General features: G+C 39.5%; 1 protein-coding gene across 1 annotated transcript in view; it reads left to right on the forward strand.

The window, feature by feature from the left end:
* The window catches only part of EPRS1 (glutamyl-prolyl-tRNA synthetase 1), a 62,853-nt gene that overhangs the window by 34,323 nt on the left and 10,197 nt on the right, over window positions 1–18,333 (forward strand). The window contains exons 19-28 of the mRNA XM_037497659.2: window positions 3,026–3,259; window positions 5,752–6,014; window positions 7,145–7,196; window positions 7,656–7,865; window positions 8,222–8,294; window positions 10,984–11,063; window positions 11,290–11,391; window positions 11,863–12,018; window positions 13,077–13,274; window positions 15,146–15,319. Of these exons, the coding sequence (XP_037353556.1) occupies window positions 3,026–3,259; window positions 5,752–6,014; window positions 7,145–7,196; window positions 7,656–7,865; window positions 8,222–8,294; window positions 10,984–11,063; window positions 11,290–11,391; window positions 11,863–12,018; window positions 13,077–13,274; window positions 15,146–15,319 (1,542 nt within the window). The remainder of the gene's footprint in view (window positions 1–3,025; window positions 3,260–5,751; window positions 6,015–7,144; window positions 7,197–7,655; window positions 7,866–8,221; window positions 8,295–10,983; window positions 11,064–11,289; window positions 11,392–11,862; window positions 12,019–13,076; window positions 13,275–15,145; window positions 15,320–18,333) is intronic.

An 18,333-nucleotide genomic window follows, 5' to 3' on the forward strand; every position in this document is an offset into this window, starting at 1 on the left:
AGTTTATTATTATTTATCAGCAGGTCTATGCTTGTTTTACATTAATAATTTGTCTAAGCCTCTTAATCATTTTCTATAAAACCTATTATTTCACCTTTTTTTTCACAGGAAGTTGAGTTGCTTAGGTCATTTTGCAAGGTACTGTTCTTTCATCTTTAGATCAGTACAGTTCTAGTTTTAATTCCTTTGCCCATGAAGAAATTTTTCCATCTAGTGGCTGCAACAAAAACAGCTGTTTGAGGACTTTTCATTATGAATGTAACCAGATTGGTGCTTTTGTATTTTTTTTAAAGATTTATTTATTTATGCATACAAGACTGGGGTATAAGCCAGAAGAGAGGGGGGTGAGAGGATTCACTAGAGACAGAGTGAGGAACAGAACAGGCAGATTGACCAAAGTATACTGCTGAGGGGAGCAGCGGGTGAGTCAGGAGAGGTCTGCTGCGCCATGTGGGTTGCTCCCTGGCCAGCCTGGGATCAAACTCGTACTACAGAGGCTGCAGATTGCTTCATAGTTTGGTGCTTAACCCCTTAAGCCACCAGGGAGGCCCCAGTGCTTTTGTATTTTGCTCCATTTTAATCATAGTTTTTTTAAGGCCATCATTTTTACTTCTTCACATTTCCATCTTAAACCTTTAAAGTCTTTTGAGATTGTTTCCTTTCTCATTCACCTATATCCACAGGTGAAGCAACTGAAAGCTTTTAATGTTTGTACTGGAATATTAGATGAGTTTAAAACAGTCTGTGTTCATTAAAACTTTAAGACTGTATTAGCAAATGTTCCTAACACTTCCGACATTGTATAATCTTGTCCTGAGTAGTATCATCCAATTTCTCCTTATAAATGCCATTTAATTCAGAAAACTGGAATATTGAAAGATTTTTTTTCCTTTGCCCAAAGAAACAGTCAAGCAAGAATAAAAGATCTCTTTGGAAAAAGCAATTTTGATGGCATGCTAGTGGGATGAAATAGAATTTAGATTGTTGTCTCATACCTTTTATAATGATATGCTGACATGAGTGGTCAAATAGAGGTTCTAGAATAAGCCTAGATTCAAATTTCTGCCTTAGCCCTTCTTACATAACTTTGGGTAAGATGTTTAACCTTTCTACGCATTACTTCTTTCTGCTATAAAATATGGGTAAGGATTGTTTTAAAGATTAAATAAAATACTTACATGAAGCACTTAGCATAGTGTCAGCACAGAGTAAATAGACCCTAAAATGGTAGTGATTTTGTTTTGATCAATCTAATTCTCTCAAAAATCTCTCAAAAAACCTTCTAAATGACCAGGTCAGGCTACATAAAATAATTGGAAAATAGTCTAAATAGATTACTTAGTAGAATATTTACTTCCCATTTAGAGGGGATATTTGCATATGTAATTTTACTCTACTTTTAGAATATAACATTCAATAATGAAGTGGTTTGCCTATCTAAATTTTCTCCTTTATAATATTTGAAGCAGTAATCTTGCCAAACAGGCCTTCTTTTCTATGTGAAGTGTGTGCTGTCTGATACTAATACAGTGAGCATCTGCTCCTGGGATAAGGTTAGAGCAAAGTCCCTTAACTATTTTGCCATTTTCTTTTAGCTGATAGTTTTTGTTCTCCCTTATATGCCTGATTAATTATTTCCCTAGAAGTAGGAAGATTTTGCTGTGAAAAGGTGTTTAACTCTACAGGCAGAATATAAACAGGAGACAGTTTAGGAATGCAGATCAGACATGCCTCTCTTTGTTTGGTTTCTCCTCACCTTTAGTCCCTCTGTGTGGTACCTGGTATGGGATGCTGAGTCAACGGGCAGCAAAACGTGTCAGAAAGTGGTTGGACTGAGTTGTGATTTACCATTCCCAAATGCAGATTCTCTGCAGGTGCAACAGTGCTTCCTTCAGTGCTTGGTATTCTGGCTTCTGTGGGGTTTCTCCTAGTTCTTTGGAGCACTGTTGTAATGTAGCAGTGAAGATTGGGTGGGGTAATGAGGAGGCACTCTTTCTCTGTTTTGATGGATGCCTTGACTTTCCCAGGGTTCATTGGTCTGGTAGTAGCCAGTAGCACCACTGTTAGTATCGACAGTGCTGCCTCCAGGGCAGCATCCAGCTCCCAAGCTTTGCCTGCGTTGCTGTCCTTCTCTGGTAGAGTTACGAGGGTCTCAGTTGGGCTGAGTGTTTCATTCTCTCATTATGATTATGTTGAATTATCAGAGGATGAAATATGTAGGTGAGTGTAAAGAAAGCATCAATATGGGAATATATTTCATTATAAATTTTTTTTAAAAGATTTATTTATTTATTTATACAAGCACTGGGTACAGTCAGAAGCATGGGAGGGTGAGAGAATTCACCAGAGCTAGAGCGGGGAACAGAACAGGCAGACTGACGAAATACACTGCCGAGGGGAGCAGCAGGCTCGGCCGGAGAGGTCTGTCTCGCCATGTGGGACCCTTGCCGGTGACCGGGGATCGAACCGGCGCTGCAGAGGCTGCAGACAGCTGCTTAGCCCAGGGCTCAACCGCTACTCCCCCAAGGGAGGCCCTCACTGTAAATTTTTGAATAAATGATACAAGTATTCTTCAGTGGGACCCAAACTACAGGTTTTTGCCAGTGCTGTATTAGTGTCTATTTACTGAGCTGAAGAAAATAGGTTTGTGTAGTTAAAGTTGTTGAGCTGTTCTTTATTTTGATTTTGTAAATTCTGATTCACTATTTACAGATCCAGAACTTGACAGTTTTCTTAGATGTTCTGTTATTGTCTGTTTACATATCTAAAATGGCAGTGCTAATTATGTGTGTGTTCCTGTTTTTACAACTTGTATATGGGAAAGTATTTATGGTTTATCTTTTAAACTTTGCTTTAATCTGTTATATTAGACTGATAATTTAACTCCTTTGTGCTTGGGATTCTCTACGATGAATTTATTTACAGGAATATTTTTGGTGGTAGTTAGTGGTTCTTAAATGATACTGACATATTCAGAAATCTGAAAAAGTATTAAATATTTATCTTGTTTTCTCTTGTATTTCAGGCTAAAGTAAGTGAAGCTGTAGAATGCTTACTCACCTTGAAAGCTCAATATAAAGAAAAAACTGGGAAAGATTACGTACCTGGTCAGCCCCCAGTGTCTCAAAGTGCAGTTTCAAATCCAACCAACAACTCCAAGTCCAGTGGTCCAGAAACCCCAGAAGCCAAAGCGCTTTTTGACAAAGTAGCTTCTCAAGGAGAAGTAGTTCGAAAACTTAAAGCTGAAAAAGCCTCTAAGGTTAGTGTGGTCTGCTTTTTTTTTTTTGGATCCTTACTTTTAAACAACATTTTTATTAAGCTGACGTTGGTTTATAGCATATGTTTATAGCATTGTTTATCTGACCTCTGTGGACACTACATGTCCACCACCAAAATCTTTTTCCATCCATCACCATATAATTGACCCATTTACCCAGTTCATCCACCTTCTAACCCTTTTCCCCTCTGATAACCACAAATCTGTTCTTGTATCTCAAGAATTTTTACTTTTTTTGCTTTGTTTCTTTATATTCCACATATGAGTGAACTCATGGGTGTTGTCTTTCTCTGTCCTGCTTCACTAAACATCATCCCCTGAAGGTCCATCCAGGTTTTCACAGATGGCAAGATTTCATATGTTTTTTTTTTTTTTTTTTAAGATTTGTGTTTTTTTTATGTAAGAGCTGGGGTATAGGCCAGAGGCGCAGGAGGGTGAGAGGATTCACCAGAGACAGTGAGGAACAGAACAGGCAGATGACCGAAATACACTGCTGAGGGGAGTGACAGGAGAGGTCTGCCACGCCATGTGGGTTTCTCCCTGGCTGGCTGAGAATAGAACCCGCGCTGCAGAGGCTGCGGACAGCTTCATAGTGCTACACTCAACCCGCTGCGCCACCCGGGAGGCCTCATCTGTTTTTTTTAATAGCTGAGTGCTACTCAATATGTACCACATCTTTATTCAGTTATCCATCAGACATAGATTGTTTACACTCTTGTCTCTTATAAATAGTGCTTCAATGAAATTCTTTTTGAATTAGTGTTTTTGTTTTCTTTGGATAAATACCCAGAAGTGTAATAACTGGTATTTTAAATTTTTTGCATAGTTTCCTTATTGTTTTCCATAGTGGTTGCACCAATTTCCATTCCCTTGAGTAGTGTACATGAGTCTCTACATCCTACCCAACACTTGCTTCTGATCTTTTTGATAATACCCATTCTCACAAATGTGAGGTGATAGCATTTCCCTAATAATAAAAGATGATGAGGGGCCTCCCAGGTGGCGCAGTGGTTGAGCGCTGGATTGCGAAGCTGCCTGTAGCCTCTGCAGCACCGGTTCAATGCCCGGCTGCCAGGCCAGGGTCCCACATGGCGTGCAGACCTCTCCTGCTGCCCGCTGCTCCCCTCAGCAGTGTTATTTCGTCAGTCTGTCTGTTCTGCTCCCCACTCTGGCTCTGGTGAATTCTCTCAACCTCCTGCGCTTCTGACTGTACCCAGTGCTTGTATAAATAATTTTTTTTAAAAAAAAAAGATGATGAGCATCTTTTCTTGTGTCCTTTGGCCATCTGTATGTGTTCTTTGAAGAAATGTCGATTCAGATACTCAGTCCAAGTTTCAATTGAGTTGTTTGTTTTTGTTGTTGAGTTGTAGTTCTGTATGTTTTAGATACTAAATCCTTGTCAGGTGTGTGATTTGCAAATAAACTGTTCAATAGGTTGCTTTTTCGTTTTGATGATTTCTTTCACTGTGCTTGCTTGCTTGTTTTTTACTTTACGGGCTATTTTCTTTGGCTGGGAAACTTTCTAGCCCATCAAGTCTCGTGACTTCATCTCATATCAATTCTCAACTCTCTTATCTTGCCTTGTACAGACACTGTTGTTGATCCTTTCTTCCCCCAAATAGAGTTGTATGGTGTGCTTGTACAACACTGCCTTCATCTTACATTGCACTTGAGCACTGTATTTTAATTGTTTGTTAAATATCTGTTTCTCTCTAGTCTGTAAGAGGAACTTAGAACCTTGCAGGTTCTGCTCCTTGTAAACCTTTATTGCAGATGTCTTGACTCAGCCTCCTGCAGCTCTCGCCATCTCAGATGGCAAGTTTTATTTGGAGTTCTGGTATAGTTTGTGCCAATTGTATTATCTCTGTTGGAGTAGTATTTTTTTCTTTAGATTCATACAGTGGAAAAGTGCTTAAGTTGTCATAGACTTTTCAGTTTGATTAGCAATACAGAAACTTGATTATTATCTTTATTGTAAAATGTCCCCCTTATGTAATTTTCAATATGTCATTTAGTGGCTCTTGAGCTACAATAGAATACATACTCTATTCCAATGCTTACTTTATTTGATGAAACTTTATTTGAAATGTCCAGTAAAAATTCTACCAAGTACAGCAGTTGTTAGTCACATGTAGCTAGTCACATAAGGCTATTGTGACTAAGGAACTGCATTTTTAATTCTTTTTACTTTAAACCTGCTTAAATTTCAATAGCCACATCTGGCTAGTGACCACTGTCTGCACAGTGCAGTGATGGACGGGCTGTACTGTTGTCTGGTTACTCTTTCACACAGTTCTGTTCCTATTGATCACATTCTTTTATTACTCCAGCACTTATGTAGTTAACATTCTCTACCTATACCCCATAGTCTTTGTGTTTTCAAATCTCCTTTTAACACCTTGGCCATTGTACTTGTTCAAGTATGCTTAGTGATTTGAATCAAATGCTATCTTTTTTTCCCTCTTAAATTATAGGATCAGGTAGATACTGCTGTACAAGAGCTCCTTCAGTTGAAGTCACAGTACAAGTCTCTGACAGGGTTGGAATATAAGCCTGTTTCTGCCACTGGGACTGAGGACAAAGATAAGAAGAAGAAAGAAAAAGAAAACAAATCTGAAAAGCAGAATAAGCCGCAGAAACAAAATGATGGCCAAAAGAAAGAGCCCTCTAAAAACCAAGGAAGTGGGTCGTCATCAGGTGGAGCAGGAGAAGGCCAGGGGCCTAAGAAACAGACCAGGTAAGGAAACATGGAGCCTTTATTTGAAGTGAAGTGGAGCTATGAATGAATTCAACTGTTAAATTTTGTTTTGGTTTTGTTTTTTTTTTTTTTGACTATTGCTTCTGAGAACACTGAATCTATAATGCCAGGAGATAGTTTTAGTTAGTGAATTAATTAATTAGAATAGTTACCTATTCATTTGTTGGGTTCCAGAACCTCAGACTATAAAAAGATCAGTGAAGTCCCCCTTCTACACTTGTTTCCCATTTTCTCAGTTCTTTCCACCACTGTAATGAGTTTCTAGGATCTTCTATATCTGTTCGGAGATTTTCTTTGAATATACAGGTTAGTACAACTATATGTAAATGTTCTTTTTTTTTTTTTTTAAGATTTATTTATTTATGCATACAACAGCTGGGGTACAGGCCAGAGATGCAGGGGGTGAGAGGACTCACCAGAGACAGAGTGGAGAACAGAACAGCAGACTGACTGAAATACACTGCTGAGGGGAGCAGCGGGCACGACAGGAGAGGTCTGCTGCAACATGTGGGTTTCTCCCTGGCCGGCTGGGGATCGAACTTGTGCTACAGAGGCTGTGGTTTGCTTCACAGTGTGGTGCTTAACCCCTTGCGCCACCAGGGAGGACCTATGTAAATGTTCTTTTTTTCCTTCCCTTTTAACATAATTGATAGCCTAACTGTACAAATTTTGTACCTTAAATAGATTTCTCAAATGAAAATCATAAATATGGGTACTTAAATGAGAAATTCATTCATAGTGAGATCTAAAAATTGGTAGGATGGGGCCTTCTGGTTGCTAGGGGTTTAAGTCTCAGTGCTAACCACCATATTAGTCAAAGCTGCCTGAGTTCAATCCCTGGCCAGGGAGCTAACCCACATGGCACAGCAGACCTCTCCTGGCTTGCCGGCTGCTCTCCTCAGCAGTGTATTTCAGTAGATCTGCCTGTTCTACTCCTCACTCTGTCTCTTAAGTTTAAACATCTTAGGAATATAGAAGAGATAGAAATACAGAAATAGCTGATACTGAAGAAAAGCCAATCTAATCTAAACTTCAGAGGTTTATTTCCATTCTCTGTAAAAGCAGTTGTTGAATGAAGACATTTATATATTATTATTTCATATCTGCAGGTTGGGTCTTGAGGCAAAAAAAGAAGAAAATCTTGCAGATTGGTATTCTCAAGTAAGTATGCATTCAGCTGATTTGTATGTTTTAAAGTTCTCAGTGGCCATTTCTATTTCCAGACTCAAGTCCAGACACAAAATAATAATGTATAATACCCTTAATAATACATAGGGTAGACATTTAACATGTCAGTCTCAAAACATGTTCACATAAAGTTTTGAATTGAAGTGTGGCCCTTGTATACAATCATTATTTTGTTTTTTTCTCTCTTTTTTTTTTATGATGAGATAAAGGAATCAGTGTCTAAAGGAATTAGTCATAAAATTATTAAACGGAAGAAGGAATATGGAATGCAGGTCTTAAGGGTTTAGAGCCCTGTTGTTTTAAAAGCACATTAAGAGAATGTATCAAGATTGGGAGTCTCTAATCCAAAGCTTGTTTATCATATTCTTGACACATGTATGATGATTTTTGTTCAATTTAGGTTCAATTTTGTTCAATTTTTCTCTTCAAAAGGTCATCACAAAGTCAGAAATGATTGAATACTATGATGTAAGTGGCTGCTATATTCTTCGGCCCTGGGCATTTTCCATTTGGGAATCCATCAAGGACTTTTTTGATGCTGAGATCAAGAAGCTTGGTGTTGAAAACTGCTATTTCCCCATGTTTGTATCTCAAGGTGCATTAGAGACAGAGAAGACTCACATTGCTGACTTTGCCCCTGAGGTAAGTTAGCTAGTTGTATTTGTTTTTGCAGTTTGCTCTCATGACTACAAAGTATATTTTCAGTTTACCCTTGATTAGTAATTTAAAAGGCAAGTTTTAGCAATTAATTTAAAGAAGAGTAAAACTACTTAGAAATTATATTTTTGAGTTTGGTACAAGTTATGATTCTGTTACATTAACTTATCAGCTCTCCTTTACTTTTCTCTTAACAAAGTCAGTAAATACGTGAACAGCAGAAGTTATTTTAACTTGCCTTATATAATATAGCAAACATTGAATAGAGAAAATTTGCCTACACTGTGCCGTTTCCTAAAATACTTCAAAAAAATGTACGAGAAATGATTTTATCTTCCTAGGTTGCTTGGGTTACAAGATCTGGGAAAACAGAATTGGCAGAACCAATTGCCATTCGTCCTACTAGTGAAACAGGTGAGGATGGGCCTGAGCACAGATAAAGCTCACTGAAATGTTAGATACAGCTCCTGGGCCTGACTCTCAGCATTTACTTTGTGGTAGTTATAATCCTCATTGATAATATAAAGTTTAATGGGTGTTGGTAAAGTTATATGCAGACTTAATTAATTTGTATAGGATGTTATTCTCAGAGTTCTGTCATTAGAATAAAGTTGTTTTTCTTTCTTTTTTTTTTTTTTAAGATTTATTTATTTATTTATACAAGCACTGGGTACAGTCAGAAGCGTGGGAGGGTGAGAGAATTCACCAGAGCCAGAACGGGGAGCAGAGCAGGCAGAAGGACCAAAGTACACTGCTGAGGGGAGCAGTGGGCGGCAGGAGAGGTCTGCGCGCCATGTGGGACCCTCCTCCGGTGGCCGGGGAGCAGCTGGGGATCGAACCAGCGCTGCAGAGGCTGCAGGCAGCTTCACAACCCAGCGCTCAACCACTGTGCCACCGGGGAGGCCCTAAAGTTGTTTTTCTTTAAATACTTTAATCTTTCATTTCTTGCTATAATTTTTCAGAACTGTGCAAGGCATTTTTTTCTTGAAATTCATTATAAAACTACCAACACTAATGTTACATGCCATATTGGGCCTCCCCGGTGGCGCAGCGGTTGAGCGCTGGGTTGCGAAGCTGCCCGCAGCCTCTGCGGCGCCAGTTCGATCCCCGGCTGCTCCCCGGCCACCGGAGGAGGGTCCCACATGGCGCGCAGACCTCTCCTGCCGCCCGCTGCTCCCCTCAGCAGTGTACTTCGGTCCTTCTGCCTGCTCTGCTCTCCGCTCTGGCTCTGGTGAATTCTCTCACCCTCCCGCGCTTCTGACTGTACCCAGTGCATGTATAAACAAAAACAAACAAATAAAGAAAGAAAGAAAGAAAACATGCCTCTATATAAAAAAAAAAAAATGTTGCATGCCATATTTACTTACAGATTCTGTTAGTCATTTTAATGACACATTAACTTTCATGTAGGGTTTTTATAGGTTCCAAAGTGATGTTTGAACATCATCTTGTACTATTCTTTTTTTTTTTAAGATTTATTTATTTAATACAAGCAACTGGGTACAGTCAGAAGTGCTTCCACACTTCTGAGAGAATTCACCAGAGCCAGAGCGGGGAGCAGAATAGGCAGACTGATGAAACACACTGCTGAGGGGAGCAGCAGGCGCAGCAGGAGAGATCTGCGCGCCACATGGGACTCTCACCGGCAGCCGGGGATCGAACTTGTGCTGCAGAGGCTGCAGGCAGCTTCGCAGCTCAGCGCTCAACCGCTGCGCCACCGGGGAGGCCCCATCTTATACTATTCTTACAACCACATAGTGAGGGAGGTAGAGGCTGCTGTTACCTCCATTTTGCAGCTAAAGTCTCTGAAATGTTAACTGATTTTCATAAAATTACACATAGTACATGGCTGTGTCACACGGAAATCATGAACCTTTGGGCTTGTCTTCCAAAGTGATCGTCCATCTTTATTTTTTTTTTAAATATTTTATTTATTTATTTGTTTGTTTATTTATTATTTATACAAGCACTGGGTACAGTCAGAAGCGCGGGAGGGTGAGAGAATTCACCAGAGCCAGGGCGAGGGGCAGAGCAGGCAGAAGGACCGAAGTACACTGCTGAGGGGAGCAGCGGGCGGCAGGAGAGGTCTGCGCGCCATGTGGGACCCTCCTCTGGTGGCCGGGGAGCAGCCGGGGAACGAACCGGCGCCGCAGAGGCTGCGGGCAGCTTCGCAACCCAGCGCTTAACCGCTGCGCCACCGCGGAGGCCCGATCGTCCATCTTTAGAGTTAAGGATTGTTGACTCTTCATTTAACACTTCTTAGTGGTACTCTTGTATGTATGATATTATAATGACTTATAATTGAAATTATGACACCAGCTTTTTTCCCCCCACTACAAAGTTTTGCTTTCTTTCATTAGTTATATATAGTCGTACATAGGCTCTGGTAAGAGCCTGCATAAACTAGCTATCTCTGGGTAGATGCATCAGGTAGGTCAGCTTGAAGTAGTTCTGACTCATAACTGCTGGATTCAGCATTTCATTTAACTTCTTTTTTTTTTTTTTTTTTTTTTTTTTTAAAGATTTATTTTGTTTATTTATACAAGCACTGGGTACAGTCAGAAGCGCGGGAGGGTGAGAGGATTCACCAGAGCCAGAGCGGGGAGCAGAGCAGGCAGAGGGACCGAAGTACACTGCTGAGGGGAGCAGCGGGCAGCAGGAGAGGTCTGCGCGCCATGTGGGACCCTCCTCTGGTGGCCGGGGAGCAGCCGGGGATCGAACCGGCACTGCAGAGGCTGCGGGCAGCTTCGCAACCCCGCGCTCAACCGCTGCGCCACCGGGGAGGCCCCTCATTTAACTTCTAAGCTCAGCTTCCACATCTTTAATATTGAGATTTTGATATTAAATGAAATCTTAAGTGTAATTCTCAGTAGAATTCACAATATGGTAAAGTTTAGGTAGATTTTTTTCCCCTTGAGTAATCTGCTTTGTGAAATCTATACCATTTCACATAACCACTACAAGCATCAAAATCACATTTACCTAAACACAGTGTTTTAATTCCTATTAGTTATGATGCTGGTTTAAGTCTTAACCAGCCTTCAAGGAGAAATACCACCTATGATGACTAATTTCTGCCTATATTTTTCCGATGTCTTTTCAGTAATGTATCCTTCGTATGCAAAGTGGGTGCAGTCACACAGAGACCTGCCCATCAGGCTCAATCAGTGGTGCAACGTGGTGGTAGGTGCATGCCCCTTCCTCTGTTCTCACGTTTTTCATTTTCGTTTATTTCCTCAAAGCACATTTTGTGTTCCCTTATTTTTATATACCAAGGATTGATAGTGTGGAAGCATTTCAGAAGTACTTTGGATCACAGTTAACAATTTCTGATTGTCGGCCATGTAAAGTTGTTAATAAAAACTGAATAGCACTCTGTGTGACCAAATTGTGTTCTTGCCTCTTCCAGCGTTGGGAATTCAAACATCCTCAGCCTTTCCTACGTACTCGAGAATTCCTTTGGCAGGAAGGGCACAGTGCATTTGCAACATTTGAAGAAGCAGCAGAAGAGGTATAAAAAGTCTCTCATATTACATTCTATTTCTTTGTCCAGGCTCTGTTTCTTCCCACACCTCTAGTTGCAAGCAATGTATTGCTCTATGTTTACATAGTAACTCTAAGTTAAATTTTGATCTGATCTCAAAATATCATTTAAAGGTAATTTCTTGGTAAATATTGTTACTTAAAATTTGTGTATTATTGGGGCCCCTGGTGGCACCAGGATTGACGTCTCAGCACTATCAGGCTATCACCAGCCACGACGCATGGGTTTGAGTCTCCCACCAGGGAGCTGACCCACATGGCACAGCTGACCTTTCCTATCTTGCCCGATGCTTCCCTCAGCAGTGTATTTTGTTAGATCTGCCTGTTTTGCTCCCCACTCTGTCTCTGGTGAATCCTTTCACTTCCTGCTTCTCTGGCCTACACCCCCATTCTTGTATGCATAAATTTGAACATATTTTTATTTAAAATGTTGTTACAGGTATTGCAAATACTTGACTTATATGCTCAAGTATATGAAGATCTCCTGGCAATTCCTGTTGTAAAAGGAAGGAAGACTGAGAAGGAGAAATTTGCAGGAGGAGACTACACCACTACATTGGAAGCATTTATATCTGCTAGTGGCAGAGCTATCCAGGTATCAGAGCTGCATTGGTTCCTGGGGGACTGACTGGATTCCTAGCCTGTGGGAGAGCCAGCAGATTTCTTCTCTCATTAGAGAAGTGTTACAGGGCAGGGAGAGGTGCACCCCAGACCCCCCCCAAAACCTGCCTGCTCTAAATGGGTTCTGCCATCTGCCGCATCAACACAAAACATATGAGACTTTAATGGGAAGGAACTTTAATAAAACTAGGAAACAATACAGGAGAGGCAAAGAGTCTAGTTTCTAAATGAAGCACCCAAAGTTACCCTTCCCCTCGTGGGTAAAAGTCCATCCATATGGGATCGGCCCAGAGCAAGGCCCTAAAGCCTGCCACAAGTCTAAAGCGTCTTCCAGTGGGGACCCACAGAAAAGGGTCAGAAACAACCAGACAAGCCTGGAAGGAAAAGAGCAAAATCAAAATCAAGACAAAAGCTGCCATGGTCACCTCCCCACAGGTCTCACCCACATCTGTGTCACCCAGTCCACGACCAAAAGACAAGCGCAGTTTCTTCACATGTCTCTAGGCTCCATGTGCCTCCTCCAGGTCACCTTCTGGCTCCATCCTGCTTTCTTCTTCAGTCTCCTCTGTAGCTTCTTCTCTCCCTGCTCAGCTCCACCCTCCCTTGGGTGGGGCAGAAAACCTGGATCCCCCTTTCCTGGGGACCACCCTGTTATAGAAGGAGATGCTTAAGTAATATTACTTGTGCTTTCTAGATTATAATTATAATCTTAAGTAGATCTGTTCCACTTCCCTAAATCTCCAACATCAATTAAGTCATGGCTTATATCCTCAATTATAAAAGTGTAGATTCTTTCTCCGTCTTTGTAGTTATAGTTACTTCTGTGACAGGGGCTGCTCCAAGCAACATTCTTCTACAGTATTTTTGACTAATCTTGGTCCTCTTGCTTATGCACCAGAATCTTATTTAATAAGGAAAAAGAGATATAAAATGGATCATTTCATCTTAAAGCATGTTATCTAGTAATTATTTTCAACAGTGTAATCTTATTAAACTTGAAGTTCATATTTCTGTTTTTTTTTCTTTTTTCAGGGGGCAACATCACATCATTTAGGACAGAACTTTTCCAAAATGTTTGAAATCATATTTGAAGATCCAAAGGCACCAGGAGAGAAGCAGTTTGCCTATCAGAACTCCTGGGGCCTGACAACTCGAACTATTGGTGTTATGACCATGGTTCATGGGGACAACATGGGTTTAGTGTTGCCGCCCCGTGTTGCCTGTGTTCAGGTAAGGATGATATTTATTATTCTTTTATAAAGTCTTGTTTATAGTAGTCATATTTACTAAGGGAAATTTGAGAGGTTGGTTTTCTGGCTGTTGGGGAGATTAAACTTATGTAGAAACAAGGTAGAATACAATCTAAACCGTAGTTGTGGTGTATTTTTGTTTGTTGTTTGGCAGACTATTGACATCTTTTACTCTAGTGTCCTCTACATTAACTTTGGAAGTAAACATTTCTACATTAAAAAAGTTTTATAGATTAGGTGAATTGCAGTTTTTATGAAAGTCAGAACGCAGTGTTCTGCGTAGGACAGAAGACAACGAACCTAAGCAACATGTCACATCATGTTTGCACAAGGCCACCAAACATTGTTATCTTGGTAACAAAAAAAGTGGCAGGCCCATGTGGGAGCCGTAGCAGAGTTTGGTTTTCTAAAAACCACAAAGGTAAATTGCTCTTATGACTAAGCTCTTATGACCAAAGCTCTAATGACATCAGAGTTTTATGTAGGGATTCTCTTGCTTCTGGTTAGCACATCATCTGTTTTAATGTGTGAAATTAACAGGCATTTGTGAGCAGTTGTGTAAAATTACTGTTTACAAAAATGGCCCAGAAGTGACACAACAGGTGATGCACACGCATATTCATGCACATCTTCAGCCATGAAAGGGATTCTCATGCTACAGGCCTGAGCTGGAATTCTAACTTCACCAGCAGCTGCTAAACACATATGTCACACAGAACAGGCAAATAATATGCTCATATTACCTTAAAAATGAAACAAGTTTAAGGCCATTCAAATTTAACCAGAGGCATAAATCTCTTATGCCTGTCTATTTATGTTTGAAACATGCAGGTTTTAGCTAGTGGTCTCAAACTTGTAATTTTCAAACTCCAAAAAGAAAATACAGAAGAGATCAATACAATAGAAGTTATATTTAAAAAGAGGAACATACAAAGTTGTAGTTAAAGTGAATTAAATAACTATTAAACATTAACAAACATTAAAATTGTAAAATTTGCTTGCTACATATGGGAACCAGCCCTGTTCTAGGAATTAGGTAATATACACAATTATTTTCAAGTACAGTTACTTTATGTTCTCTACACAATAGTAGCACACACCTTTGCCTACAAAACTGTCAGGATCTAAAGAGCAGAGAAGTAACATGTTTAGGAGAAATAATAGGAGTCAGAATATTCAGGGGGCCCCTTATCTAGGGCTACAGCCGGAAGTTACTTGTTCTTCATTTTCACTGTACCCATATTGTAGCTCTCAGAATCAAAATGTTTTTTTCCCTTTTGAGCCACCATTTCCCTCAGAATCTGAACCTCTCCGTTTTTGTCCCAGATGAAGATACCTTGCTTTCAATTTTGCTTCTTCAGTTTTCTCTGGACTAGTCAGCTCTTCTGACAAGGCTGCCGAGGGGTTATACTGCTCTCTCTTATCTAGCTAGCTTCTCTCTCTTTTTTCATCTTTTACTCTTTTAATTTTTTAAACTATTTTATAGAAAACTTAAAAAAAAATTTTTTATCATAAAATATTAATTTTTTTATTGAAGTAGCATTGATTTATAGCATGTTTTAGTTATACATCATTTATATAAAACTTTTTAGAAATTGTTTTTTGATATGACTTATTTATAATAGGTTAAATTAAATAGAGTGGGTCAAATGAAAATACACTTAGCACAGACAAGCAATATGTAGCAAATTGGTAGACATCTTGTGTAGATTAGAAATAACCCACTGGTGATTTGTGTTCAGATTTTTGATTATTAGTTTGCTTTATAACTTGAGTGTTATATAGTGAAAGGACTGTTACTTCTGTATGCTGATTCCTTGTATAAATTTGTGGGTTTGTGCTGGGTTCTAGGTGGTAGTTATTCCTTGTGGCATTACAAATGCACTTTCTGAAGAAGACAAAGAAGCTCTGATTGCAAAATGCAACGAGTATCGAAGGCGATTACTCAGTGTTAATGTTCGAGTTAGAGTTGATTTGCGAGACAATTACTCACCAGGTTGGAAATTCAATCATTGGGAGCTCAAGGTAATTCTTCAGTTGTATCTTTTATTCCCACATTCCCAATTTGGATTTAGATCTACATATACTTTTATTAAATGTAAAGTTTTTGTTACTTTTCTCTTTGGATAGTTGTGAGTTCATCTTTACTTAATCTAAGGGTTGAGCACACAGGTCAAAACTTAGTAATAATGATTCCCACAGTTTAGATATTTGCTAAATTTGAAATCATTTTTGTGGAAACTTATTTTTATTATGTTGGAATAAAAATGATCTTGAAGACCTTGTTCATGATTAATAAATCTAATATGGTTCTACAAAAATAATTAAACTAGGAATTTATATAATAAACAAGTTATTTAAGTAGTAAGGGTGTCAGAATAAGGGTAGGCGGGCATCACCAGCTGCCATTATTACAGCTCAGCCTTGAAGCATCAGAGGTTAAATTCATATGTTTTTTCACAACACATTGCTCATGCCAGTTGTTGATGTCTATTTTGTATGTTTTTATTTAATGTATATCATTAAGAGATGATCTATATTCTTAACTTCCATTTTTCAGACTTCTGGGATTGAACCTTCTTTCTTTCTTATGTTGAAATAGGGAATCTTATTGGATCTAACAATTAGAAGTCAAGAATTTATAAATTCATGTTATAGAAAATGAATGAGAAATTGTAGCCCTAAACTTCCAAATATGAAAGCTCAGCAATGTAGGGATTGTCTTCCTTAATAATGTATGTTGTCACAGTTGCTAATATTTATCCCTTTATTTTAAATGGCCCCCAAGGTGTATTTTTTGTGCTGGAGAGTATTAGTTGTATTGATGCAGCTTTCCTTTTATATAATACACTTTCCCTTTACATGTTCTCTGACCTTTAATGCAGACATTAAAAATGAATTTTTTCTCTATGTAATTTCCCCTAATTTGCAGTCTTTTTTGCTTACTCACAATTAGTAGTTGCACATGCTTGAGGTATCAAATGTTAAAGGAGAAACTTCTGCCTTGCTGCTAGTTGGATTTAAAGAATAAAGAAGGTATCCATCCTCGTGTTGTGTTCCTTCTCTCTCACTTTCATCTCCCCTTCCTCCTATAGCTGACCTGGCTTTGTCGTTGTTTTTAGCACTCTGGTGAACCTCTACTATGAGGGGAGAGGAAAGAGGGAGTTGGTCTGAGAAGGAACATCTTTGTTGACATTCCTCAAAAGAAAACAAAGCTCCTAAAATCTAAATGTGATGCCTAAAGTTAAAAGCCCTGAGAGACTTGACCAGCTAGTGAAAAATACTGATGGTACTGTTTAATGCCATTTTTATTTCATTTAGCCCAAGAATTCATGAGAAAAGCACATTTTTTAAAAAAAAAAATATTTATTTATTTATACAAGCACTGGGTACAGTCAGAAGTGCAGGAGGGTGAGAGAATTCACCAGAGCCAGAGCGGAGAACAGAACAGGCAGACTTGATGAAATACACTGCTGAGGGGAGCAGCAGGCACAGCAGGAGAGGTCTGTCATGCCATGTGGGACCCTTGCTGGCAGCCGGGGATCGAACTGGCCCTGCAGAGGCTGCGGGCAGCTTCTTAGCCCAGCGCTCAACCTCTGTGCCACCAGGGGAGGCCCAGGAAAGAACATTTTGGGAGATATAGATTTGTAGTCATCTGATAATGATTCACTCTGTGTGTGTGTGTGTGTGTGTGTGGTGTGTGTGAGAGAGAGAGAGATGTATCAAGAGACTCACTTGGATTAATGAATGAAGTACACGATGGTTGGTTGCCAGAACAGGAGTCAGTGAGTCCCATAACTCTTTTAGTCCCATCCTGTGCTATTGAAAATAGAAAGAGGAAAATGAGTGAATTGAATACTTTTTGTGTGTGTGTGTGTGTGTGTAAAACAAATAGGTAATTTTGTGTTGCTGTTGGAAAGAAAAACCAGAGTTCTTTATAAGTCAGTTCATAACTAGTTACTTAGCAAAGGCCATCAACAAAATACATTCCTCCTCATGATCTGACCTCAGATTATCTTTCCAACTTTTATTTTTCATTATCACCTTTCATACATCCCTTTTTTCTTCTTTGCAGACAGTCTTTCTGGTTTTCTAAAATCTAAATGAGTTTTTTGTGCTATTTCTTCTACCTGGATTGTAAATTTTTTTAGATCATGCAGCTATCACAGGTTTACATTAATAATAATACAAAAAAATTAATTTTTCCTTTTGAAGCTTTTGAAAATAAAATGCTGGTCTGGTGTCACATCACCCTTCAAACATGTTCTCACACGTAATCAACAGTATAGCCAGCAAAATCAGGATGATGACATTTATACTTACCGTTGTCTAGTTCTAGAACCATCAGCTATGGAGCAAAGTTCTCTCGTGTCCTTTATAGCAGAAGGATTGAGTTCAGAAGTTGCATAGAGTTCTCTCATCCCTTTAGTTTCTCTTAGTCTGGAAAAGTTTTTCCATTTTTCTTTATGATGATCTTGAAATAACACTGTTCTCATAGTTTTTTATTGTTAGTTAAAAAAAAAATTTTTTTAAAGATTTATTTATTTATTTGTTTGTTTATTTATTTATTTATTTATACAAGCACTGGGTACAGTCAGAAGCACGGGAGGGTGAGAGAATTCACCAGAGCCAGAGCGGAGAGCAGAGCAGGCAGACTGACGAAGTGCACTGCTGAGGGGAGAAGCGGGCGGCAGGAGAGGTCTGTGCGCCATGTGGGACCCTGGCTTGGTGGCCGGGATCTAACTGGTGCTGCAGAGGCTGCGGGCAGCTTCACAAGCCAGCGCTCAACCGCTGCGTCACCGGGGAGGCCCTGTTAGTTAAAATTTTTATGGATCCAGGGTTTCTGATACTATTCAGTGGGGTTATAATCTGTTGCTGTCACTATTCATTTTAACTCTCAATATGACCAGCAGGATCCCTTAACATCTGTATTCCTCCAGCACTTCTTGCTTTTTGGCATAAGATGTTGCCAAGCTTATCTTGTGCTTCCTCTGTCCCTGCCCTGAAATTAGCCATAATTCTAAAATATATTTGTAATG

Source organism: Talpa occidentalis, unplaced genomic scaffold (genome assembly GCF_014898055.3).
Source record: "Talpa occidentalis isolate TD23 unplaced genomic scaffold, MPIMG_talOcc4v2.1 talOcc4.8, whole genome shotgun sequence".
Classification (NCBI taxonomy): Eukaryota; Metazoa; Chordata; class Mammalia; order Eulipotyphla; family Talpidae; genus Talpa; species Talpa occidentalis.